Genomic DNA, 26,444 nt, shown 5'->3' on the forward strand with positions numbered 1-26,444 from the left:
ACAGTGCAGACCATGGTAAACGCGTTCGATAATGCATATCCCTGTTAGCGAGTTAGATTTGCCACCCGCGTCCCGTTTGTACACTTCAACCGCACCAAACTGCAACACTGATTCCTCGAATTGAAAATTGAAACCGGCGGCAACCATTTTCCCGTGGCGGTGCGGTCGTCATTAATGGATCACAAGCCGGCGGCGATTTAGTCCTGACTGGGCTCCGGTCCGAAACCATGGTCACCGCACGGGTGAGCGAGGAAAACACCAATTCGATACCGTATTGCAATGGTATCCGGTGACCCAGTCGTGTGTGCGTGTGTGTGTTGGTGTGCAATTGTGCACCCTCACTTTACTAGCTACTAGGTAGGTACATAGATGGTTGAATTGCTTTACTGCAACTGTACTCTGAGCTGCTACCGGGTGGGTGGATTCAACCGCAAAGCAGCTCGCTCCGGTAGACTGCCACTGGACACGAATAAACCTTTGCACTCGTAATGATGAACAGCCATTGGACACATGTTGTGGTTTGGTGCAATGAGAAATTCGACTAAGCTCTGGTGTCGTTTTTGACTTTGGGAGTTATTTTCACCAGGGTTCGGGTGTACTGCATTGTTGGGGCAAGAAATGGTTATGTTTTGTGGGACGTCGTTTCGGGTTACATCGATACAGGACGGATTGTCAGTTATTACATTCGAAATCCACTTTATTTTCAAATGTTCTGTGTCTGCCTGAACCATACTATATTTGAATCGTTATGACAATGAAGTTGCATGAAAGCATTCAAATCTTTAAATATCGCTTCTACAGAATTATTATTTCAAGATACTTCTAAATAGGAACTTAAGCGAACAGTAATGGTAGGGGTTCTCGCTCCTATAACGCACTATATCCAACAGATCATGCTGAGAAATTGATACATACTCCAGAGATGCAGCTTTTACCATCAAATTTGGAACAGCATTCGGACCAGATTTAGATAAATTAATAATAACCCAAATAGTACCCATCGATCGGGAAATCGGTGCTCTTTCAAATGACAGCCACTTGAATAAATTGCCCAGGCTTTTCTTTAGCCACACCAGAGACCCAAACGGGAGCCAACCCGGGAAATGCAATAAATTTTTAGTAGCCGACACAGCCTCGGTCGAAGTTTGATTGCGATTTTACGACAACAGCATACCAACTCCCCCGCATTGGAATCCGTTCAATTTCAGCACCCCAGCACATGCTGGTCCTATATTTATATGAATATTTTAAATCGTACGGAATCATAGATATGTCGGTTTATGTGATGTGCCATACTGGGGTGGCTCAAAGCCATTCTTTTTTCAGCTCAGTCGTAAACACGAAACTGCGATCGATGCCAACCGGGTTGGTCGAATAAAAAAAGAAGTGATGCATTCAACAGTCACCCTACTAGCGGCTCGTGAAAAAATGATCATATCTGAAGCCAGAGTAGAATGTGTCGCACCACGGAAAATCGATGACAGCACATCAAAAGAATGCATGCGAGATAGTCACTTTTAATGGCACGGAAATAATGATTGCTGATGTTCTGGTTCACGGGTTGTAAAATGTGAGAAACAGTGATCTCAGCGTGATGAAATCACAAACATGCCAGCTCAGGACTGGAAACTTTCCGAACATGGAAAATTGTACAATTTCATTTTTCCTCCACACCCTGCTGTCGGTCGTCCGTTTATCGTTACTGATGCAACTGGGGAAAGCGGACATGTTGGAGTGGTAAACCGAAGTACTAATAACTGTTCGGAGAGGGCGGGAAGGAAAGACGGGATGAGATCGTGGTCAGAAGAGAAAATGAATGATATGTGCGTTGATAATTACTGACGAAACCCGCTGATTATGGAGTACGGTGCGAGATATTAATTCAGAGCTTTTTCCATGAAATCATCAAATTAGAGAAGCGTTGCGGATCAGTCATCAGTTATTAGTAAACTGTTATCAGTTATACGATATCAGTTAGGAGCCGTTCAAAAACGTAGTTTGAAATTTAACATTCCTCCCCTCTCTCTCTCGCTCTTCAACTCTGTCTCTTTCGTTGACTTCAGTATTTAGGCTGTTGGAGCTCAGTATTTTTGTTGTGCTATGAATTGCAAGTATTGTTTAACACATTTCGACTTTTTAACCGAGGCCTGCAGAGCCTCTCTTATACCATTCGACTCAGTTCGGCGAGATCGGAAAAAAGTCTCTGAGCGTGTATTTTTTTTACTTGGTGATAAAGCTTTTACGCAGACCCGGCACACGTTCAGTAGTTAGACCATACTACCGATTTCGTCCATCGTGTGCCAGAGTGAGGGACTCTGAACAGAGAAGATAACTCTGAACCCTATTCCTCTAAACTCCACCAAGAAGTCCGACATGACTACTTTGGGGGGAGGCGTGCTAATGCACTTCATTTGATTCCAGGACTAGCTGGTTGTGCTAGATTTCGCTTGTCTCGTAACCGCCATATCAGTCCTACACGGCATGATATTCTACATGCCTTCCTCTCTACGTTGACCAGTTGGATGCCGTGGTCGATCTGGCGATTCCGGTTGGAGAGTGGCTTCCGGTTCACTGGTGCCCCAACGACCAGGGTCTGTCGCGTTCGGTGCTACTGGGCGTAGTTCCCGACGGTGGAGCTAGCCTACCTCGGCGGAGAGTTCCCCGGCGAAAGAATGTCTCCTGCAACCGTTGACGGACACGTTATTCTTCCTTAGATGCAGTCCGGCAGAATGCCGAAGTCAGTCCAGCGATTCCCAGTGGAGGATTGCGTCCAGTTCACTAATGCCCCGATGATTCAAACCGGCGATTCGCTACGGACTACTCGGAATAGTCCCCGACGGTGGATCTTTCCTACTCCGACGAAGAGTTCCTTGGCAGTGGAAGATCTTCCGAAACCGATGCTACCCGGGCAGATGCCGAGGTCGGTCCTGCGATTCTGGGTGGAGGGTGACTTCCAGTTGACAGTCGCCCCGACGAGCATCTGCCGGAGCTACTTCCCGGTCTACTCGAACTAGTCCCCAGCGGTGGGCCTAGTCTACTCCGACAGAGAAATTTCCCGACGTTGAAATTTCTCTCCAAATCGTTATCTCGATGCTGGTCGGTTAGGTGCCGAGGTCAGTCTTGCGATTCCGGGGAGTCACGGTTCCGACAGGTGATTCGCATTTAATGCCAAAAGATCCTGATTCCTGCGTTGCAGAAGAAAAAGAGTTAAGTAGCCGGGAAACTCTAAGCTTGCTCATATGACCCTACCCCACACTTTTCTCTAAACTTTTTTACTTCAAATCCTTGCTCTTCCTTGAGTACTATGGCTCCTAATATTGAAAAATATTTCACACCTTATGTGTTTTTTATGCGGATTTCCAAAATTATGCAGTTTTTTATGCGGATTTTCAAAGTTATGCGGGTTTTTAACGCGGATTTTCAAAGTTATGCGGTTTTTTTTAATGCGGATTTTCAAATTTATGCGGTTTTTTATGTGGATTTTTTTATGCAGTACGTGTCCCCCGCATAAAAAAACTTCAGTGTAGTACTACCCACCCGAAAATAATTGAGGAGGGAATTACCTACTCGAAAGTTTGGAACAAACCCAAACCTGAGATTAACCATGTATGTGTCTCGCGCACAACATGAATGCGTCCGAAACTCTCGATGTACAACAATTTTATATTTTAATTCAGATACAAATTTCTTTGCTTTACAATTTCAATTTCCTCAAAAGGTGGGATAATAATCAGGATTCGATTGAATTTTGAAATTAATTTTTATTTCTCAAAACGAGGAATTTTGATCGACATGGTCAAGGCTCCAAAAATGGCAACCACAGGCGAATTTTTTTTTTATCAAATTTTGCGTCAAACTGTTTATTTTCCGTATGTATATAACCTCTAATAATAAAAATATGAATGGTGAGCCCAGAAAAAAATTCCATGTTTGTCATTTATAAAAGTTTGTTAATGCTACTTGCATGACCTGAAAATGACTAAAAGACCGTAAGGAGATAAAAATGTATACAAAATCCACATTTTAAACTTTTTGCCTAAAACCACATTTTTCCATCGTAGTCTAATTTAAATTTGATGATATGGCTTGAAAAATTGAGATGAATATGGATAAATGCTTATTTTCAATTGTGAAGTAATGGAAACCATATAACTTGTAACGTGACAGATCAAAAATTCGAAAAAGTTTTGTGGACCAAACTAAAAGCATGCATACAATGTCTAACCTATATTTTTTATTACTACTTTGAGTTTTAGAAATTGTATTGTGAAAACCTTGAAGTTTTATTCATTTTTGAAAAAAACACAGTTGATCTTATGTAACGTGACAGATGTTTTCTGCTGTGAAGCAATTCCCAAGTTTGATTCAATTACGTCAAAAATGGTGACCATCTTCGATTCTGATGAAACCTTTTACGTTTCATCTTTATGAGAGACTAAGTATTTTGCATTATTAAACAAACAATTTTTATTCAAGAGTAATATTTAAAAAGGGCGTATCAGATCTGAATACACTTCTTTCAAAATATATTGTTCGAAAATCGCCATTGGTGCAGCAAAACTATATGAAAGCGAGTTCTAGGGAATCAATTCTTCCTTGTGAATATTTTTTGGTGAAACTTTTCAATAGCAAAACAAAAAAATGTTAAAAAATTCAATTACAAAAAAACAATGATTTTTTGTTAACGAAAACCTAAAAACTGAAGGAACTGTAAATACATTATTGGGAAGTTATTAGTAAGGAAGCATTTTTAACTTCAAGTAAGCTTTTAAATTTCTTAGTATTTGCCAGTCATAAATATAATTTTCTTATGCAATACTAATACTAAATATAATTTCGAAGCAAAATGCTCTTAAGAAAAATTTTCCGAAATATTTTGATTTTTCCTTCAACAAAAATATCTAGTAGTGAAAATACGCCATTTTAATAATTAACCCACAGATACCAAATGCAAATACATAAAACGTTTAAAATTCAATTGCAACTAAAAAATGTATAAAATATAATTGCATTGTGGAGAAAATAACAATAAAAGGTTTTAAAATATTTCAAAAATTCTTTTAATTTTTAAATTTTAATGCTTTTATTTTAATTTTTTTTTAATAATTTAGTTATAGAATTTATTTCAAAATGGTTTTTCAATTCAAAATTCTCATGAAAAATTGTGCTTCAAAATGCAGATGTTTTTAAGTAATTTCAGATTTTTTTATATTACTTCGTGAAATTACGAACTTTTCATAAGCTATTTACGTTTGTTCATCAAAACCAATATGTTTTTCTAAATAAACGTTAAATTTCCCGTTAATACTCAGTTCCTAGATAAAGGATGATTTGTGTACGATTGTCTTGATATCCTTGCTTCAATGAAAATGCAGAACTGTAACGTGACAGATTCTGGTTGTAACGTGACAGATCATTGAGAATACTCCTTAAAATCGAAAACAAAGTTTTTCTTCAGGAAAACTATATTTCAAACTCTTCCTTGTTTTCCAAGCTTCAACTTAAAACTGCGTTCATGCAAATTTGAGGGCCAACGGAACAGACTTTTTCAATTTAATTGGGCAACCTCCAAACTCACTGCGAAAATTGTGTAACGTGACAAACGTATTAAAATGACAATAACACGAAAACCGTTCATGATGGAAAATAACTTTCTATAGACAAAATGTGCAGTTTAGTGACCTTAATAATGTGCAGTTGGGATAGAATCTGGTTTTATCGTTTTTGCTGAGTTATCTTATGAAATATGCGTAAAAATGTAACGTGACAGACAGAAGCCTTGACCATATACAAAAAAAATATTAACGAGATTTTATTCAGAATAACTGCAACCTGTTAAAAGCATGTTGAAAGACTAAATATATGATTCGCAATTTTTCAAAAAGAATTATTATTTGATTAAAAATTGAAACAAACAGAAACACTTTTATAAGTGAAGAGATGGCGGACAACAATGACAGGGAAAAGAAGAAATTTAACTTGCAGCTTTTTGGCAAACGGAAGATCTGATGATGTCAAGACATCATAAACGGGATCGCCGACTGACCTCCTTGGATCTGCTGGGTACTCCTTTCTTTGGGACCTGATTGCTTGGTAGATATTAACATAACTACCAAGAGAGAAGAGATAACTAAATTTGGATATCTCTGATGGTTAAAAATATGTATATGAGAGACATATAGGGGAGAGCGAGGATAGCCAGCACAGTGGAATGAGGCCGATTGTATTCGGTTAGCAGAGATCTGGCGTTAGAACACTAGGCGCACGACCAGACAACATATTTAATGTCGTGATAAGCTCTCTCCACGACCCCAATATCACGGAGATGCGCATTCAACGTATAATTATTGGACATGACCCGAGATATCACTCGAAGAAAGTTACGAACCTCATCAATCCCCTTTAACCAAGGTTTGTTGATACCTTCGGGATCTCTAAACCTCCATGGTTCCATGAAATTTCCCAATTTTCCAGCGTCCTTTGACAAAAATACTGAAAAACTCGTTGAAATTACGCGATTTTTCACAAAAATTACATTCTAATGCCTAAGTGTCCGCCTTCTCATTACCCGCAATAGAGCAGTGCGAAGGAACTCAAACTAATATTTGTATCTGGTAATCTGGCATGATTTTTCAGATAGAGCACTCAGGAACTCTGATATTTTCCCCAGAAACTGTAACGATGTGGTTGTCCTTGCCACTCCACTACTGTCATAATAAATAGCATACAAGCTATGCATAGCTGTCATCTTCTTTTTATTTATTTATTTATTTCGTTTTCGGCATATACCGTACAGATAACTCTTAATATAATTGTTAACGGCAATATTAAAAATTTTTAATTGCTAACTTAGAACTAGATTTAGTGGTATGCATGTCGTAAACTAGAGCAGTTTCGTTGAATTTGCTACAACATCTGTCCACCAATTTATTCTGGCCATAAGCTGTACGATGTCTAAGAATCCATAAAATCTCCTTATACCACGAGGAGAAACAAACAAATTAATCCTAGAAAGAAGGTCGGGACAGTCAATATTGTTCGATAACATATAGTAGATAAACATTCTTTGCAAGAAACTACGACGAGACTCTAACGTTTCTGATGAACGTTACGGTAATATGCGCACTACAATGCTAAGCGCGAGCATTTATGCTGTCAGATAATATGTGTGTTTAAAATTTTCATTTCGTTTAAATACAGCATTATCATTTCATCATGAAACGTCGATTTGAATGTGGATCTACACGCCTGAAGATTATTGGTTGCGTGAATTTCGATCAAAAGTTGAATCGAATACACAACGTAGGGCCTAGCCACCAGTTGAAACATTTATTCACTCGTTAATCCGTCGACGAACCGGTGCCAATAACCGCGTTTATCAGCTTTCGTCAAGTTTTTCGTTTGTGTTGCTAACGTCACGTATATTCGAAATAATTCGGGTGATTCGACTTTCAAAAGGTCCTTATAAGACCTTTTCGCGTACAATTCAGAACACTCTCTGGTCACCACGGAGTGTAATCGCAGTGTATAGGATTAAACCAGTCCAAACCTTGAATGTTTCCTCCGGAAGAATTTCTTGTTTTAATTCGATTGTTTTGGATATAGAGGACGCGTAGCTCTTTCAATCAATGGTCTCACTAATTGTAGCGAGGTCGAGTACAATAATGAATTTAAAGCGCTTGGTCTTGCAGGCGAAGCAGGAATTTGTGTAATTTCCACCGTATTCAAGATGGTCATTAGAGTGCCCAGAAAAATGATGCATTTTTGAAAATTCAATCGGCCCACCCCTGAGTCGATTCCTAGTCCCACCAGGAGTACTTGTTCTAAATTTTAAGCAAATTTGACAAGTCTACCAGACTAACGTGCCTGAAGTTCGTATGGGATTTTTCGACAATTTACATGGATAAACCCCATTAACTCGTATTTTCGCCGCTATTTGGCACTGTATGCCTCGTATTATCACTGTAAGTGAAAATAAGAAAGATCATTTAATAGCCTACAACTTTGTCGAAGACTAAAAGTGAATCCGGCTTCGGTAAAAGAAGTTATTATGCTTTTAACGAAGTGATGTCTGAGTCAGTTCTGCATGGGGCCTATCAGCGCATGGTTGTGTATCGGTAGTCGATTCACACCATCTATACATTTTTGTGAGGTAATGGTTTGATTTAGCTGAATAGTATATTAAGAAGAATTGTAGTACATAATACGAGTTATATTTTGGTTAGAAAATTTTAGTTCCACCTGTGACCGCATAGAGGGTGCCAGCACTAACTTTTCCTAGAAGTGAGATAGAATATCGAGATGTTCGGAAGAATTATTTAAAAATGCTTGTTCTACAACTTTGTAAAAAACACTTAATCTCTATCTCTTTCCGTTGAAAAGTTAGTATTGGCGCCCTCTATGCGGTAAAATGTTGAACTAAAATTTTCTAACCAAAACATGGCTCGTATTAGTTACTATAAATCTTCTGAACATACTATTGAGCTGAACCTAACCGTTATTTCAGAAAAATGTATAGTTCATAGGAATCGAGTACTGATACACAACCATGCACTGCTAGGCCCCATGCAAAACTGACTCAGACATCACTTCGTTAAAAGTTTAATAACTTCTTTTTACAAAGCCGGATTCACTGGTAGTCTTCGACAAAGTTGTAGGCAATTAAATGATCTTTCTTATTTTCACTTACAGTGATAATACGATTCATACAGTGCCACCTAGCGGTGAAAATGCGAGTTTGTGGGTTTTCTCCATGTGAATTGTTGAAAAATCCCATACAAACTTCAGACGTTGGTCCGGTAGCTAGACTTGTCCAAATTGCTTCAAATTTGGAGCAAGCACTCCTGGTGGGATTAGGAATCGACTCAGGCATGGGTCGATAGGGGTCATTTTTTTCCTGTCACTCTAATGGTCATATTGAAATTGTTACAAATATCACGCAGTTGGATAGATCGGTTCGCATCGTGAAGAATTGAAGTCTTCTAAAACCAGCTGAGGTGCGATGTATATGTAAACAATATCAATAAGTCTTTGCCTTTAATTCGGACTTGACAACTTCAATACCTGGTACCGAGCAAAGGTTAATCCGATTGAAAGATCAGCACATTTTGATCCCCAAAAATACTCTACCGTAGTGTTTCCTCAGCCCTGGCGAATAGTGGTAAAATTGAGGAAGATCTACATTGGAAGTTAATCAGGTTTTACAAAATGTAAATGCATGGTGTAAAACCTGGGAAAAATGTATGGACTGAAATGTAGGAACACTTGGCGTTTTTGATGTGCTCTGTGGAAAATCGTGCTCTTTTCTAGGTTTCCCGATACCAGGAATCACTTATTTTGGTTTTGTAACAGCACCCTTCGAGGGATAGTCTCAGGTTTTTACGAGGAAGCTAAGGAGAGAAAGCGATTTTCCTGCTTCGAAAATATAAATATATGGCACACTAGAAAATATTCCCAGAATGGGTTGGTCAAACTCTAGAGTAGCAATTTTTTTCGGAGCGTTCTTTGAAAGAGTGCTTAAATTTTTCCCCAAATAATTTATATGTGGAATATGTTGAGAGACCACGCGGAGTGTTTCCACAGTAGGCAAACTTTTCATAGTTCTCTCCGCATTTTCCACACCGTGCCTTGTTTCTACAATAGGTAGCTGTAGGCCCAATGGTTTGCGACTAGGGCAGTCCATGCCTCGCGGCACAAAAAGACGAATAGGCAGACGAGCCCCATTCAAAAGAACAAAGCGTAGAAGAGCAGACCCTGCGAAAAACTCGATATGAGGCTGATGGAAAATTAGTGGTTTTCTTGCATTCCTCGATTTTTACCGAACGCAATTACTTGCAAACCAGAATTTTCACTGACTAAAGCAAAGGGTTCTTAAAGAATCCAACCCCATACTTCGTAATTAGGGCCTCCGTAGGAGACTACACCATCAAACTGTACTTCCCAGGCGGGTACTGCTGCTACTATACTTCTTGCCCTAGTAATCTATCGAGATGAGTGAGTCGCAGAAGCAAGAAGTGGTGCTCTGGTCAAATACTGTGATTGTTGATTATTCGCATAAGACCAAGTATTCGTGATGAGGAACATTTTCTAAAGGTAAAAATGTTAGACTTACGATAGTCACTTCTGTCGAGTTCAACCATGTCATGTATTCAGCACTCAAAGCGTTCAACAAATTGGCCCAGGTCAAACCTTTCATTTTGAATTATTTAAAATACTTGGTTGTGTGTGTGACAATTCTATGATTAAGAACTTCATACTTATGGACAGTGAGAAAATCAAAGTTCGGTCGCAAGATCCGATATCGCTTACTTGCAGATACATGTCACATTTAGGAGAAATTCAGAACAAATCGCAATGCGATAGTATAATTACACATAGTATTCTTTGCACATATAAAGGACGAACTAGTACATTCCAGTTCTGTGAAAAAAAAAACGGCACATTACGATTTACCTTGATCAGAAACAACTGAACACCAACTTTGTGGCACCTGTTCAGGTTATATTGACAACGACAAAAGCTGCGCCAAGTATCTCAAAATCTACAACCAGCACAATTATTGAGAAAATTCACACTCGTAAAAGCAACCAAGCAAGGAAGAAATCAGCAGATGTACGCGAACATAAAAGCAGCAACCACGATGATGACACGGAAGTGTTCAATAGCTAGATAGATATCATTAACCCCTCATACGCAGTTGGTGAGGAAAAAATATTTTTCTCTGCCTCGTAAATAGGTATCCACGTGCAATGGCTAAGAGATTACGCGAGATCTGCTGGGCAACATTGAAATACTTTTTATTATTTTTATTGTTGGAAATAGATAAAAATTGATGAAAGAACCTCTACTTCGATTAGCTAAAGCATTGAACTAAACGAATTATCTAAAAAAAAGTAGAAGTAGTTTTATGGACGACTAAGCACTAAAGCTCTCCAAAAGTGATTGTCACGTTTAACAAAACTCAGATGTAATACTCGATATTGGCAACTCTATTTTAAATTTAAATGACAAGTTTTTGAATTGAACTCAATTTGAATTTATATATTCTGCACTCTGTACTCTTAGTATAAATACTACGCATCACATTCAAACGTACAAGGCAAAAAATATTTCGATTTACTAAGAACGATATAGCCGAGACGACAGTTTTTGTTTCGCCTCATTTTAACGCAATAACATTTTCATTGGCACTTAATATCATTTTCATACGAGAAATTCATTCCGTATTAAAACATTGTTGGACTAAAATGTTGTGACTGGTTGAATCTATAAGACCAATCATTTCGATTTCGTGTCTTCAGTATCTGACGGTCTCTTGGTCCGTTTTTTGTTCGTTTTGGTATAAAATGAAAGAGATGATCCGAAATCACGGAGGAGGAAAAAAGAACCAGCTAATCTAAGTCACCTCAAGAGCATCTCTTCTATCCTGAGTGGGTAAACCAGAGCATTGTTCACTACCTACAAAAAGAATTACTACAAGAAGCGGAAAACAGTGCGCCCAGAATAGAAGTAGGCATTATAAGAGTAATTGCATTTTTTTCCATTATTTTTCATGAATTGTAATTTATGGTTTCTTTGAACTATATATTAATTTCAAAAAATGGCCCTTGGAGTAAAATTTTAATAAATAAGAAAAACAAAAAATAGGTTCCATATGATAGAGTCACCTCTTTCGCTGCTATTGATAGGCACACAGTGCCGACAGAGGCTGACGGAAAAAAAACGAAAAAGAAAACCTTTAGAAATAGGTGTTCCTTTTCAAATAAATGAATAAACAAATAAATAAGGAGCACCAACCGAAAATTAAAATTTTACTAAATCATAAATACAAGTTCACTGAATATTTTTCTTTGGAATAATTTGAAACCTGATGTTTGAAGGAGTTGGACCTAGAACTTAACGGGAGCCTTTGTAAGATCAGTTGATGCTAGGTGTTTGATGGCGACGTATGGAGCATCTATTTAGAGGACTGTTTTATTAGTCTTATATATACACCAACAGGCATATCAAAGCCTCAATGGTGTTGGCCTTAATAATATTATTTCTAACACTCAAGTCATATACAAAAATAACGGTCAGACAATAATTCACAAAAAACGGTAAAAAAGTCAAATTAGGTTAAAAGATCGATTAAAAAGTCTAGAATATCACTGACGCAGAGCAGACACGCTGAAATCGAAAGCTGAAGCAACCTGGTTGAATATCCTTTGTAGACCAGTGATGGCTCCATGCATACTACAACTAGTGTGTCTGAACGGTAATCGAAACATAATGTTGTTGCGTAATGTTCGTGGTGCGAGGTTTATATTGATTTGTTCTAATATAGCTGGAGCATCTATATGACCTTGCAAAGTGTTGACGATGAACAAAGATCTTGCTGTATTCCTTCGAACATGAAGGGGCTCCAGTTGAATCAGCCGACAGCGGTTTTCATAGCTAGGTAATCGGACAGGATCTCTCCACGGCAATCTACGGAGCGCGAAACGTAAAAAGCGACGCTGTACACTTTCAAATCTCTCAACGCCGTTATTGTAGTTTGGGCTCTACACTTCAGAGCAATATTCTAGGATTGATCGGGATAAAGCGCAGTACAGCGATTTGAGACAATAAACATCTGGAGAATTTTTGGCTATCCTGAAGATGCATCCTAGCGCTAGAGACGCTTTACCGACTGCATAGGAGAAGTGTTGTTTGAACGTAAGTTGAGAATCCAGAATCATTCCCAGGTCCTTCACGTGACTGACCTGACGCGTTCAATTTCTGTTCCTAGTAGACGGTACTTAAAATAGATCGAATCCTTTTTCCGTGAAAATGATATTACAGAGCACTTCTTCGGGTTTACATAGATGCGGTTCGTGTTACACCAGTCAGCAAAGGCCTGAAGGTGCTGTTGGAGAAATATGCAATCTTCAATTGTACGAATTATGCATAAAATCTTGAGGTCATCCGTGATGGTCACTCGTGGAGTCTTCAGAAATAGATGTACATCATTGAAGTATATCAGAAACATCAACGGTCCCAAATGGCTTCCTTGAGGTATTCCTGGCGTAAAAGTGAATATAGGGCCCTGGCAATCTCCTATGACAGCCGCTATCTCTCGTTCTGTGAGGTATGATCGAAACCACTGCAAAACACTACCATTTATTCCAAATCTCTCCATTCTTGCTATTCTGATATCGTGGCTTAGCTTATCAAAAGCGGCAGATAAGTCGGTGTAAACGACATCGATTTGAGCGCGATGTTCCATACTCTCTGTTATGTAGGATGTTAAGCATAACAGGTTAGATGCAGTTGACCGCCCGGACGTGAAGCCATGGTGATCGTGATCGTGATCGTGATCGTGATGGAAAAATACCTCTAATAATAGATGCCATAAAGATCTGACCAAGCGGAGCAACTAAAACTTCAATGTGCCTTTTCAGAATCGCGGAGGGGAACCCGTCGGGTCCCGAATTGAAAGATGACTTAAATCGAGGGGAAACTCTGGTAATCATCGTTGCATTAAAATCGATAGCATCCAGAGCATGACCCATAAGTGGGGCTCCGAAAAAAGTGGACATATGTCTCGAGATCTGGTAGATGTGTTCCCATTGAAAGTCATAGACGACGGCAGGCCTGATTCCTTGCGCTGCTCGTTCACATATTTCCAGAAACGTTTAGGATGCGACTTGAGATTACGCTGAATATTTTGCTGATATCGATAGAAACAGTGCTGACTGGCTCGTTTATGCGCATGGTTGAGACTGATGTAATAGTCTCTGAGTGATATTGTGCGATACTTGGTAAACCTCCGCAGGGCAGCTCTCTTAAAAGACTTCAGCCGTCGCAGTGTACTCGTTTGCCATGGAGGGCCGGTTAGTCGATGGTGAACTTTCTTTGGAACGTGCCTGTCAATAGCGTACACCAGAGCGTTTGAAAAAGTTTGAACTGCAGTTTCGACATCTTCGGGGTTCAGAATATTTTTCCAATCGATGGTGGAAAGAAGGTCTGCGATAATGCGATGGTCAGCTTTACGGAAATCGTAGAAGACAGAAAGCGGTAATATATCGAAGTCATGCACCACAGAGCTATCAATCGTGGCAATCAGTGGAGGATGATGTGCCACAGGTTTTACTAGAGGAGAGGGAACCGTCACTATTGATGTGGCGGAAACCTGATCGCTGACAAAACAAAGATCGAGATGGCGGCTATGCTCATTGGCAATAGGATTGATTTGTAGTAACGTGGCTGAGCTATAGTTGTCAAGTAACCTCACTGCACATGGGTGGAGAACGGAATGGTACGAATCTGGATAAAGAAATCCATTAGGGAAGATTTCCATGAAATGCTAGGAAGATTAAAACCTCCTAGTACCATGATCTCATCAACAGCGTTAGCGTCTTCCAGGATAGTAAAAACTGAGCTGCAGCGTGCTTCAACGTATTCGGTATCACGAGCGCGGTCGGGTGGAACATACAACGCACACAAGTACAACTTACGGTCGCCAAGCTCGATAATCGTCCAAACCTGTTCTAGACAAACCAAGAAGTGTTCTCGACGATTCTTGCCTTCAAGCTGGCCTGAGGTAGGTTTGCAGAAGACTGGATATCAAGACCGGTATATTGGGGAAACATTTATTAAGTGTTGCGACTTGTTAGGTGGGATAGTGAGTGTTTGGATCTCTCCGAGACTAGACGCTTTTCGGCAATAGTCGTTAGCTATTAGTAGTTCTTGCTGTTTCAAAATGTTTGCGCTTTCGTGCCGTTTTAGGTAACTGGAGAAAGACACTCTTTTGTAGGGCCCTTTCTGCATCCAAAGCAGCTTGATCTAAATGCCGATGGAGACAAGGCGACTGCTACAAATCGGCTACTGGTCAATAACGAATTCGCTTGCCAGGAGATTGCAGGTAAGGAGAAATCATACGTACAGGGATTTTCGCATACACTACCGACGGATCAAAATAATTTCATGAGCGATCCACGAAAAAAGTTGTTCCCAAATTTGTAAATAGAGTGCCTTTAATTCTGAAATACTTGGTGTGTTTTTATTTGTTAAGATATTTTTGTGAATCTCAGTTATAGTTGCCGCTGTATCATTATAAAATCTTATTTCGATCGGTAAACTACTTCACAACTGCCTGAATATAGTTCATTTCCCAAATGTTCACTCGTGATTTTATGCATAAATTTATGAACATAGTTTACAGTCGACTATAAGACGTGATCAGTTTAGTTGAAGATTTATTACATCTTTATCATGATTTGGTTTTCGTAGTTTTGAATTAGTTCACAAAATCAAAAGTCTTGATATTACCTCGTGAACTATTTCAGGAAATTTGAATTATTTCTCATGGTTCCACAAGTGTTGTTAATTGGTTCATGAGCCGTACTATATTAGTCATATTGTTCATAAAGAATGCAATTTTGTGAAGAATCTTAATATTCTCACGTGAACAATATCACAGAACTCAAAACATTATTCATGGATTCGTCAGCTGATTCAAGCGTGCTTGTGAAAAAGTTCGCAATTTTAGCAGATATTCCCAATTATTATTCTTTTATGCAACTCTGTATATATTCTTGCCATTAAAGCTCAATAGTATACTTAACTCTGTTTAATTTTTAATCAGTTCCTTTTTTTGGATTTCTAAGTTTTCCATACAATGACAATTTGGAAAGTTTGAAATGCAGTGTTAAAGGGAATTTGCATAATATTTTTTTTATTTTCAAGAAATTCATATAACTAAATTTGTAGGAATGTCGTGACAAGATTTAAATTCCTCACTTCTCTCATTGTTAAATATGCCCCCACCGGTAAAAAAATACGACCGTGAACAAATTTAACCCTGTTGCTAACAGCTCTTTAGCTTCCCATTCATCATCACGCTTTATTTACGTGCAATAAAGTACGGAAATTACCCAGCTCCTAAGCTTCTCACCGTTTCCGGCTCCGTCACCTTCTATTTCCGACTGACACATGTGCGACGGGGGTGGAATTTACCCACCCACCCCTATTTGCTATTACTTGCCGTTGTCGAACTGTGTTGAAGTAACAATTGGTCCCCCTAGCTCACAGTGCGACATGAATTAAAATGTGAGATCCACGGAAAAATATCAAAACTGACGCCAAATATATTATGCATTATGGGAACATTTCTCGAACGAACGGAAGTGACTGGATCAGATTTTGAACTGAATTGAAAATTTTCCTGGAATTTTCTTCCATTTTGCTCTAATAGAAATTAAATATTATCGAAAGGATCTTAGGTAGATAAATGGATTTTCTAACTCGAATTTGTTACGTCGCTAAAACTTTGCCCTTCTCGGATATTTGACAAAAAAAACCCATCGTCTGAAATAACGCCCGTCCATTCGTAGAATCCAGCTAAATGCAAATAATGTACACAATTAACACTTACCTCGACTTGTTGCGCTGCTGTTGGGCCATTGCTAGAAGCTTCGTAGTCGCTGGTGGTGGTGTTGGTGTTGGTGCTCGTGCTGCTGCTGGTTGGCGCACAAGTTGAACAAGCAATTCATATCACGTCGCTGGACACAAAAGGGGCAAACTTTCCTCTTTTTTGTGCTTTCTGCTACGACTTTCACTCTACGATCCTGCGAAGGACCAAACCCGAGGTTAGGCTATACTAGAGGGAGACACAAAATCCCACCCGCACGTTTCATACAATGGATATTTATAGCATTTCAAACCACCACACGTTTGCACATACACACATACAGCCCAGCGGAACTGGCACCCGGGATAGGCTGTGTAACACTCAATTAACTTTAAATTCCGACCAAATTGAATCAGAACTTTTTTCCGCGTTTCCTCCTCCAACCGGAAAATCTCTCGCACGGTGCTTCACGAAATCACTTAAACTATTCACTGTGCCGTGAATCGTAAACTATTTATGTAAATTTTCTTCCTTTTCGCATTGAACGAGGAGAGAGACTATTGCACGCATTTTCATATTCCCTTGCGAGTAAATGTTAGGGTGTGTGTGTATGTTTGTTGGAAATTGCTCTCTGTTTCGAGATTGGGTCAACCAGAATGAAGCAAACTTTGCTCCTCTGTTTTTCCCACTTCGCAAGAGTCCTTCGTTCAGTTTTTCCTAGTTATTTTTATTGCACTACAAGTTCGGATTCGTTCTTAGTGCTCAATTGTTTTTTTTATTCTTTATCACTTCGTATTATTTTTCTTTTACGATTTATCAAATTTCTACCGAGATCGAGTTCATTTCTTTGAACCGTAGTTGTGGCGACACACCGAAGGCGATGGAAAGTGTCAACCGGGAAGGATAGTTTTTTTTCGCATGGAGTCAGATCATCAACATGTTTTTCCTGTTATTATAGACGATGCTTTGCTCTGTTTCTCCGATTTCTTATTGCTTTTCACGAAACACTAGCTGGTGAAAAGGCTCTAGTACTTTTTATCTTCTTTCTATCCTTTATTTTCTTATAGCCATTCACTGCTGGTATGCGATGAATCGTCATTAGTCATCACCGTTACGAGGCTGCTCGATACCGTCATTTGCCGGAGGATCTGAAACGATATAGAATTGGGGAATTTTTGTGTCAGGTTGCTCACTGATGGGTGAATAAATTTGCTGAATTTGAAATTAGAGATCCTCTGGTTCTTCGTGATATTAAATAAATACTAGCAACGACTTTAATCCAGATTAAACTTACATCATCCTCAAATGAGGTTTATTTTTTGGAGAAGCGGAGGAATGTTTTTGACGATGTGTGACGATAGAAAGAACGGTATAGGAGTGTCATATAGAACTACAAAGTTTTTTGTTACTATATAATTTCGTCTGTGCAACAAGTTTACATGCGTTAGCTTAACTGAGTCGTGAGTCTTTTGTATGCTTATATTGCAAGAATTATAAATTTCGATCGAACCCGAAAAGAATCCCGATCTTGAGCACACTACTTTCTATTCTACAATGCAAACATTTTAGTGCGGAAACATTTGCTGTGGTATCTATAATAGCATGCGAATCATTCAGTTTTTCTTCTCTTCTGTTACCATACGCGAATATGTCGTCCTGAATACTGTTTTCCAGTGTCTTGTTTTTGCAGATCGTGATTGCGAATGTGCCTATTTTAGCGTTCGCTTCTTCTGAGGCGGTGCAATGGTAGCTGTTGTTGTAGAAGCATTGGGAACAGTAGGGTTACCAACAGTCGTCCTAAATTATACTTCAAAGTAAATCATTTTTGAATTTTAACTGTTAATTGTTGTGTTTTCATTTCCAGAGCCCAGAGTTTCACCTGAGGTATAAAATCGATAATGTATAACCATAGTTCTTATCATATTTTCCGTCTTCAGGATATACCGTGTTAAGAGCAATCTGTATCTTAACACGATTGTTAATGTCTATGCTAAATAGTTTTATTTGCTAAATTGTAACAAGAATTAGTGGTATGGAAGTTATAAACTAAAGTAGTTTCGTTGAATTTGCTAAAATATCTTTCCACCGGATTATTCTTTTCGGTATCTAGAAATGCACTGAAACGGACAATTCTTTATACCACGAGTTGCGTTGCGTTGCGTAAGCACGGCCTACTTCGTAGATTGCAGACTGATGACTCTCGTTTCCAGCCAGACTACTTCAGGAGCATTGTTTGGGAATAACAATTGATCCAGTCCAATCGAGAATTTCGCCTGAGAACCACCATTGCGAGCGATGACCATCTTTACCGTAACTTGGGATATGAGAAAGGAAGTGTTGATGTGGTACTTACTTAACGGAAGGCCCCAACTCAGTGACACTCCCATAAGTACCACGGATTGGGTAGTGGGTTGGTTGTTAGTCAGGATTCGCCTCAAGCAAGGGATGCGACTGATTATATATTTTATTAAATGTAGGATACGTAAATGTTCTAGATGTTAACAGGGCCGGCGGAAAGCGTGAGAAGTATGGGCAGTACTACCCGCTCGAAAATAACCGAGTGGGTAATTACCCACTCGAAATTTTGAACCATTTCAAAAAATTTAGATGCGCGATGCATGTATCTCGCACTACACACATTTGAAAACATCGATGTGCCACAATTCCATTTGCATAAGCGAACGTGATTTAATGTGAAAGTAATGTAAGCTTGTGCATTGCGAAAAGGGAAACAATCCTTACTAATGAACCCTATGCTTTCTACCCACTCGGGCGTAAAGTGTTTCGCCGCCCCTGATTGTGGAAGATCTACGTCGAAAGCTTACTAGGATTTACACAAAGCAAATGCATTGCGTAAAACCTAGGAAAATAATAGGACTGACGCACTTACGTCGGTTTTGTAACAGCACCCATCAAGGGACATTCTCAGGCCTTTATGAGGAAGCTTAGGAGAGGGTATGATACTCCTTTTTCGAATATTTATAGGAACATTAGAAGATGTTCCCACAATGGGTATAAGGACGAATGACCACAGAGTTAAAGTCTCCTCGAATAAAATTATCCATCTATACCACAATGGGATTGTCAGAATCTTGCCGGGGCCGGTGGCGTAGCCCTTTTTAGCATTTCCTCTCAGAGCGTTCCTCAAACGAATGCTTCAGTTTTTCCCCGTATAATTTATATGTGGAATATGTCGACAGTTCATGAGGAGTCTTTTTCATAATTCTCTCCGCATTTTCCGAGCCGTGCGTTGTTTATACAATGGGTAACTCTATGGCCCCATTGTTTGCAACTACGCCCGGCACAAAAAGGCGAACAGGTAAACCAGCTCCGTTAAAAAAAAAACAAATTTTGGAAGAACAGATCTGGCGAAAGGCTGAACGCAATTGCTTGCATACTGACTGACTAAAGCGACTGGAACGAGCCAAATCTATATTTCGTAATTAAAGCCCCTCTCGGAGACTACACCATCAATCTCTACTTCCCGGGTAGGCACGTAGACAAAATACTCCTTCGAACACGCCCGAGTGTTTTTTAGATAAATCACGCGATATATCGATGATGGTCCAGGGGCTAGTTGTATTAAATGGGTATGGTTTGTATTGAAAAGCATTTTTTGCCATCAAAGCCTATTAAACCTGGAAGAATGTTGGTCGCCGGAGCTACGTTCCACACCAGGCATGGCATTTATCACTCATATGGGTAAATGAGTCCGAATAATTTGCCACCGCGACAACAAAAACTCACATTGTCACTCGAAAAGTTATTGGCACTCACATAACTTCTCCGGAATAATTCGACGCATTATTTCTGCCGAGAAATAAATCCGCGGGAGGATGCGCGAATGAGTTTATCGCGGTATGTTTTTGCGCTGTCAGTCTTGCTACCGCTATTTCAAACCACGAAAGAACAAGTCTATCGTAATTCTTTGTTGCTTTTCTTAGAAATGAAGTGTACATTTTGACACTTCTATTGATTTCCAAGAAAACAACATATTATTCTCCGGTGAGAAGGAAAAAATAAGATAAATTTTATCGGGAAATTTTTTTTCACGCTATTTGTGGAGACGTAGAATTATGCGACTCATCTTATCTCGGAAAAGATGGACATCGGATAAGCTTCTTCTCGCGTGAGTGAGTGAGAATTACAATGCCTGGTCCACACTATCATGTGGGCTTCAGTACCCACCAAAGAAGGTTCTATCACACGGAATGGAAATTTAAAAGAAAGGAGTAATTGGGACTTAGCTGTACAAATGCTCCATGTAGTATAAGTAATCAACCAACACGTTTTCGCTGAACCGTCGGTCATACAGACCGTTAATAAAGGGTGTTGTCACCCTTTCTCCAGTACGGGTAGAAATCATTCCGAATCTTACTACCCACTTTGGAAAAAGTGTTCCGCCGGCCCTGGATGTTAAGGCGTTTCAACTCTGGGTAATCGTTTATCGAGAGTTTGTTTCATCGAAATTATTTGAATTAAACAAAGATCGGAAAAAATAGTTGCATAACCAAGAAGGTTCATTTTCAAAGACAGCACTGCTGATTAATCATTTTATAAAAATAGGTGATAAGGGACGTAGACAAAAATACAAAATGACCGAAGCCGGACAATTATTTATTCCACGAGTAGGAACAAACAAATTATTCCTTGAAAAGATATCAGGACAGTCAATATTGTTCGATAACATATCAAAAATGCGTGTATTATCATATCGCGGAAGACGAATAGGGCAGCTTTCTGAGGACAAACCGTACAAAGCTTCTTTGAGTACCCTTCAACCGATTACTTTGAACTCTTTAATCACTTTGTCCACCTTCGATGGAACCAGAAACTTGAATTAAATATACATCTCTTTTTAGGAATGGATGACTGCTCTCCCAAATTTAGTCTCAAACGAAAGGTATAGTGTCCTTATTACCAGCTGTCAATTTTTATTAGTATCGGAGTAATGGTTCCAGAGTTATGCGTTAAGGAGTGCGATCACACATAAAAGGCCCCTAACCTTTTTATCCTTTCTGGTAGCTGATGCAATCGCTCGTAATCTCGACATGTCAACCGAAACCCGGAGGGCCGAGTCTCTTATAGTCTTATGTATCTATGTGTGTATATGTCAAATAATTTCACTAATTTGTCTCAGGGATAGCTAAATTCAAATGAAACGTGTGATATCAAAGTGCTTCCTGAATAGAAATAAATCTTACAGTGATTACTTCAAATTATACACTTTCCATTCCAAGTATAGTTATCATAAATCATATAAGTCGTTTAAAATACAATACGGTGTCTCTAGTAGAACAATATTTATACAAAAAAATCAGTATCGGTGAAGTACTCACTAATCGAAAGCTTAGATACTCCTCTTTCATCTGAGACTAAATTTGAAATATTCTATCGGGGGGTCAAGAACAATATTTTTTTAACATTTTGATGATTATTTTTGAAGATTGCGTTTCAATGAATAGCTCTCAGTAGATATCTCACTTTTAAGGGGATAAATCTTTAGGAATTCAGTGTCCGAAGGAGGGACTTGATACGTTAATAAATACATCTCACAATAAATACACATAAATGTACCTTCGAAGACATGATCTACATTTAGCCAATTTGGCGTTAATTCAAATTTTAATAATATTTTTACTCGGAATATTTTTTCTCTGATAGAACAATAGTACCACAAACAAATCAATATCACTACAATCCAAGATAGCTACAATGTCATTAAGTACAATGATGTACTCACTATCCGGAAACTTGCTTCTCGTTTAAACGAGACAAATTTTAAATTGATCTTCCTAAGCGTCTATAACATTTTTATTTTGGAAAAATTAATATCTATGTTTATATGATATTCATAAAGATATTACTTATTTGTACGTCGATCTAGGAAACCAACTTTTTTAAGCATTTATGAATAATTGGCTTCAGAAAATAAATTAAGAATTGATTTTTTGTGTTTCGAATTCATCTCGTCAGTAACTAGCACTATCTGCCAGAGCTTCTGTATTTGCTTCCCGGGACATCACTCGGGACGAGTCAGTTGCTTTTGAGGTCCGCATATGTCGTGTGAACTATTTGGAATTTTTTTGTGTCTAACTAGTGCTAATTTGGGTACTAGTTTAGATATATCGTCTGAGATCCGCTGTGTTATATTAATATGTAGAAAAAAATGCGTACCATGTCAACATCACTTCTTATTCGGCAGACGACGAGCAAACAACAGATTCTGAAAATCTAAAGAATGGAAAAATCCTTCTATGAATAATTATTGTCCAAATGCGGATGACATTTATTAACTTTTACATATCTCTTCCTTTCAAGGATACATACATTGAAAAAAATGATTTACCAACAACCATTTCGGGTATAATTCAGCTATAATTTTTAGGATAATTATGAAGGTTGATCTACACAATTTTAGCTTGTATAAAAATCTGCTTTATCGATACTGAGAATTCGACTATGTCGATAAAATAGATTTATAGAAAAATTTGGTTTTTCATGAATTGACCCTTGGTAATATGATAAGATTACTTTCACGGTGGACAATATAAAAGATATAGTTTCGTTTTCGCGGTTAAAATTTTGCACTTTTAGAGATTTCTGTTTTAATTTAAATAGTGGACATGGTGGTTCTAACTTTAAAAAAATTTAAAAAAAAATAGTAGTTCGAGGTAGAGCTTAACAGTCTTCGCTTTAAAGAAAATTAATTTTAAAAAAACATTGTCAACGAAATTGAAGCACTATGTCGTACAATTTTACAACAAATTTATCAAATTAAATAGGCGTGTTTCTTTAAAATTGGTTTTTTATACAACTTCTGAAGTTTTGATTTTTGTTAAGATGACTTTAGAAATACTTTCAGATATTTTGAAAGAGAACAATTTTCCCCAATATAACCTTAAGCTTTTTGTTAAAAAGTTATATATACTTTCTACGGAAAATAATTAATTTACTGAGTGAAAGATCCAAATCAGATATAAGGTTAATTCTTAATGCTTATTGGTAGGGCGTAAAACACAACTTGTACTAGTTATACAAATTTACAAATATGATGACGTGGCGGTCCCCGTCCCTTATCACTTATTTTATAAAGTTATTCATCAGCTATCTTTGAAAATGAACCAACTCCGTTATGCAACTAATTTTTTCTGGTCTTATTTTAATGCAAAATATTAAGCAGTCTTCATTTTGCATTTTTTATATTCTGAATTGCACATATTTTCTAGAATGTAATTTTAAGTGTTCTTTGGTTTGATGGCATTTCTTTACACTTTTGAATTATGAATGAGGTTTGAGAACTGACAATTCGCAACCTGAACTGAAAACCAGTTACCAATATTCGGCAGTGATATCAGCATGAAAAACAACTTGGTTTACTTGTAGTCCATCAACTCATTAATAAATTGTATTAATTGTTCTTACTACATTGAGTTTTTGAATATGCTTTGGATTAGCACATGCACTATATTACTGTCACGTTAACCATATTCCTTCATGAGTATAAAAATATTGTAACTTGATTGTTGTCGCAGAAGGTGACACGTTAGTTTCTTTTCGTTCTTATTCTTTTAAATCTTGTTCTAGCAATTAGCGTTAAAACCGCGCACATGTCATCGCTTGCATATCCGACATAAAAAGTTAGTCGTTTCAGGTATTTCGGCAGGGCATATTTTATACCATTTAAAATGTGCCTTAGGGACCATTCATAAATTACGTATCGTGAAAATTGCCCAAAATTGACTCCCCCCTCCTTCCATATAACAAATTGTCACAAATTTCTCTATCCCCCCTCCCCTATTACGTAACAAATTCCAAGAAAAAAAATTTTTCTTCGGTGAAAACATGTTACGTAACGATCTAGCCTACTCCCCCTCTCCACTATGTCACAACATGTCACAAATTACTGTACCCCCTCCCCCCTAAAAGAGTTACGTAATTTATGAATGGTCCCTTAAATTGCATTAGAACGCGCACGTATATTTCTAATATATCCAGACACTAAAAGTAATTATCGTTATATTATAACGTTTTTTTTCAATGCCGTGTTTCGCCGAAATGAAGGAACAAGGAATAGTAAAATCGTACACCTACCGCTTGATTCAATCAAACATAAGCCACACTCCCAAATTATTTTGATAAACGATAAATCTATCATAAATTCTCGGCAGCCGGCTGCCCAGAGCAATAAACACATGATAACACTACTAAGAGTTGCATAGATCGTATATTTCATTCGTACGGTTTAAATATAACCAATCAACATCGAATGTTACATTTTGAACCAAGCCTTCTTGCTTATCAGGTCATTTTATTTGTAGTAGGCGATCGAATCCGATTAAAAAGATATGAAGAAAAAAGACAGAAAACCGAACTAATAGCTGCAACTGTTTTAAATCTTAATGGTACAATCTCAACCTTGAACAATTGTAAAAACTTTTCTTTTGAAATAAAATAAAAAAACCCAGAACGGAGAAGTAAACACAAATTTTAAGCAATAAAGTCACATTTCATGTGCGGCTTTCTAGTTATATTTTTCTATTATTGTAACTTAAAGTAGACATCCAAATGTAGAATATTGTATTAGTAGATTCAAAGTAGATAGGCATGGAATCAATGAACGTAAATAATAAACCTTCGTTGCGCTTTACATCGATTCGCGTAAAATTATTGCTAAGAAAGTTTTCATCTGTGCGCAACGAAAGCACAGATTGTTATCATGGACGCATGCAACCGCGTATACACAATTGCCTCAAGCTTTAAACCCAGCGAAGGATGTACAGTTGTACAATGCTTGAATCAAATAGCTGTGTCAAGCAAAATGAGTCAACGCTAGTGATGAAGGGGGGGGGGGGGGGGGTAGCGAAAGAGACAACTAGTACCACGACGCTATGCTAACAGTGTTTGCATATGTAGCTCGACTGTAAAGCGATTTTGTGCACGTGTTTTATCGTGATTGTACATAAAATGTGTGCTTGAAGTGAACACAGCACAAAGAAAAGCATGGTGTCTGATTGGACAAACTCAGTCGCCTGTTGAAATGAACGGCACCGCACATCGTATCTCCAGAAAGCACGCGCAGGGTTGCCACTATTTTTCAAACAGTATCTGGCAGATCAACTAAAAATGTATGGCACTTAACAGCGACAACATCGAAACTTATCAATCGATTTTTACTAAATTTGGGAAAATATGCCCCAAATTTCCAAAACGTTTATGCAAACTCTTCCATAATTTACAAATCTGGCAGAATAAGATGATTATCTTTTTGTCTGGAAGCTGCAAAAAACTCTGGCTGTGCCAGATTTATTTGCAGTTCAACAGGCAACTGAGCTTGTCCGACCAAATCTGTTCCTTAAATAGTCGATGAGTCATTCATAGAAGCGTAGCGCACTAGGTACCTAAATCTGTCGTGCCAGATTTGGGAAGCGCTACTTTCTATGTGCAAATGATTGATATTTTGACTATGTTATACATTACTTCATTTTTTTAATTCCATAATATCAAAAATCTATGTGTTTATCCATTGGAATCTGTCCTTAGAAACATTTCTGAGCGATAAGTGCAAAAATTCCGAAACATTATCGTGAGATGGCTGTAATATTAGCGTTTAAAACCTGACCACTTTTCGTTACATACCTTTTTTGTTGAATTTGCAACGTGCACCTCCATATCGAAAACAAATACGTAAAAACAAATACATCAAAATTCCTTCTCGTAGCAAACGTGGAGATACTGAAGAATACACGGTCTCCACAAGAACCTTTGTTACACTAACATTCCTACCCTTTCCCGATGGTTGTGGCGCCGTTATTGGCATTTCAAAGTATAGAACTCTTGAATCGTGCACATTGATGATGGATAGCTACTTCAGGCCCTATTCGTTGATTTTCTGTGCAATTTCGCTTGTTCTGGTCAATCATTGAATAGAAACTACGAATTGTACGGTCATCATACTCATGCTCGAATTTACAAATTTACAAATGATGATTTTTTTTCCATATTTAGATTTTTTAAACTTTTAAAGTTAATAAATGTAAAGATTTTGAAGCACTTATTACACGTATATTAA

At 38.1% G+C, this 26,444-nt stretch overlaps 1 protein-coding gene across 3 annotated transcripts in view; it reads right to left on the bottom strand.

Moving 5' to 3' along the window:
- Window positions 1-26,444, bottom strand: part of LOC131686130 (protein O-mannosyl-transferase TMTC2-like) — an 876,983-nt gene that overhangs the window by 821,333 nt on the left and 29,206 nt on the right. For all 3 annotated transcript variants that reach the window (XR_009304937.1, XM_058970300.1, XM_058970299.1), the window contains exon 2: window positions 16,397-17,520. Coding sequence is in view for 2 of the 3 variants with exons in the window: in XM_058970300.1 (XP_058826283.1) it covers window positions 16,397-16,425 (29 nt within the window). In the remaining variant the exon portion in view is untranslated. The remainder of the gene's footprint in view (window positions 1-16,396; window positions 17,521-26,444) is intronic.

This window comes from Topomyia yanbarensis, chromosome 2, assembly GCF_030247195.1.
Source record: "Topomyia yanbarensis strain Yona2022 chromosome 2, ASM3024719v1, whole genome shotgun sequence".
Taxonomy (NCBI): Eukaryota; Metazoa; Arthropoda; class Insecta; order Diptera; family Culicidae; genus Topomyia; species Topomyia yanbarensis.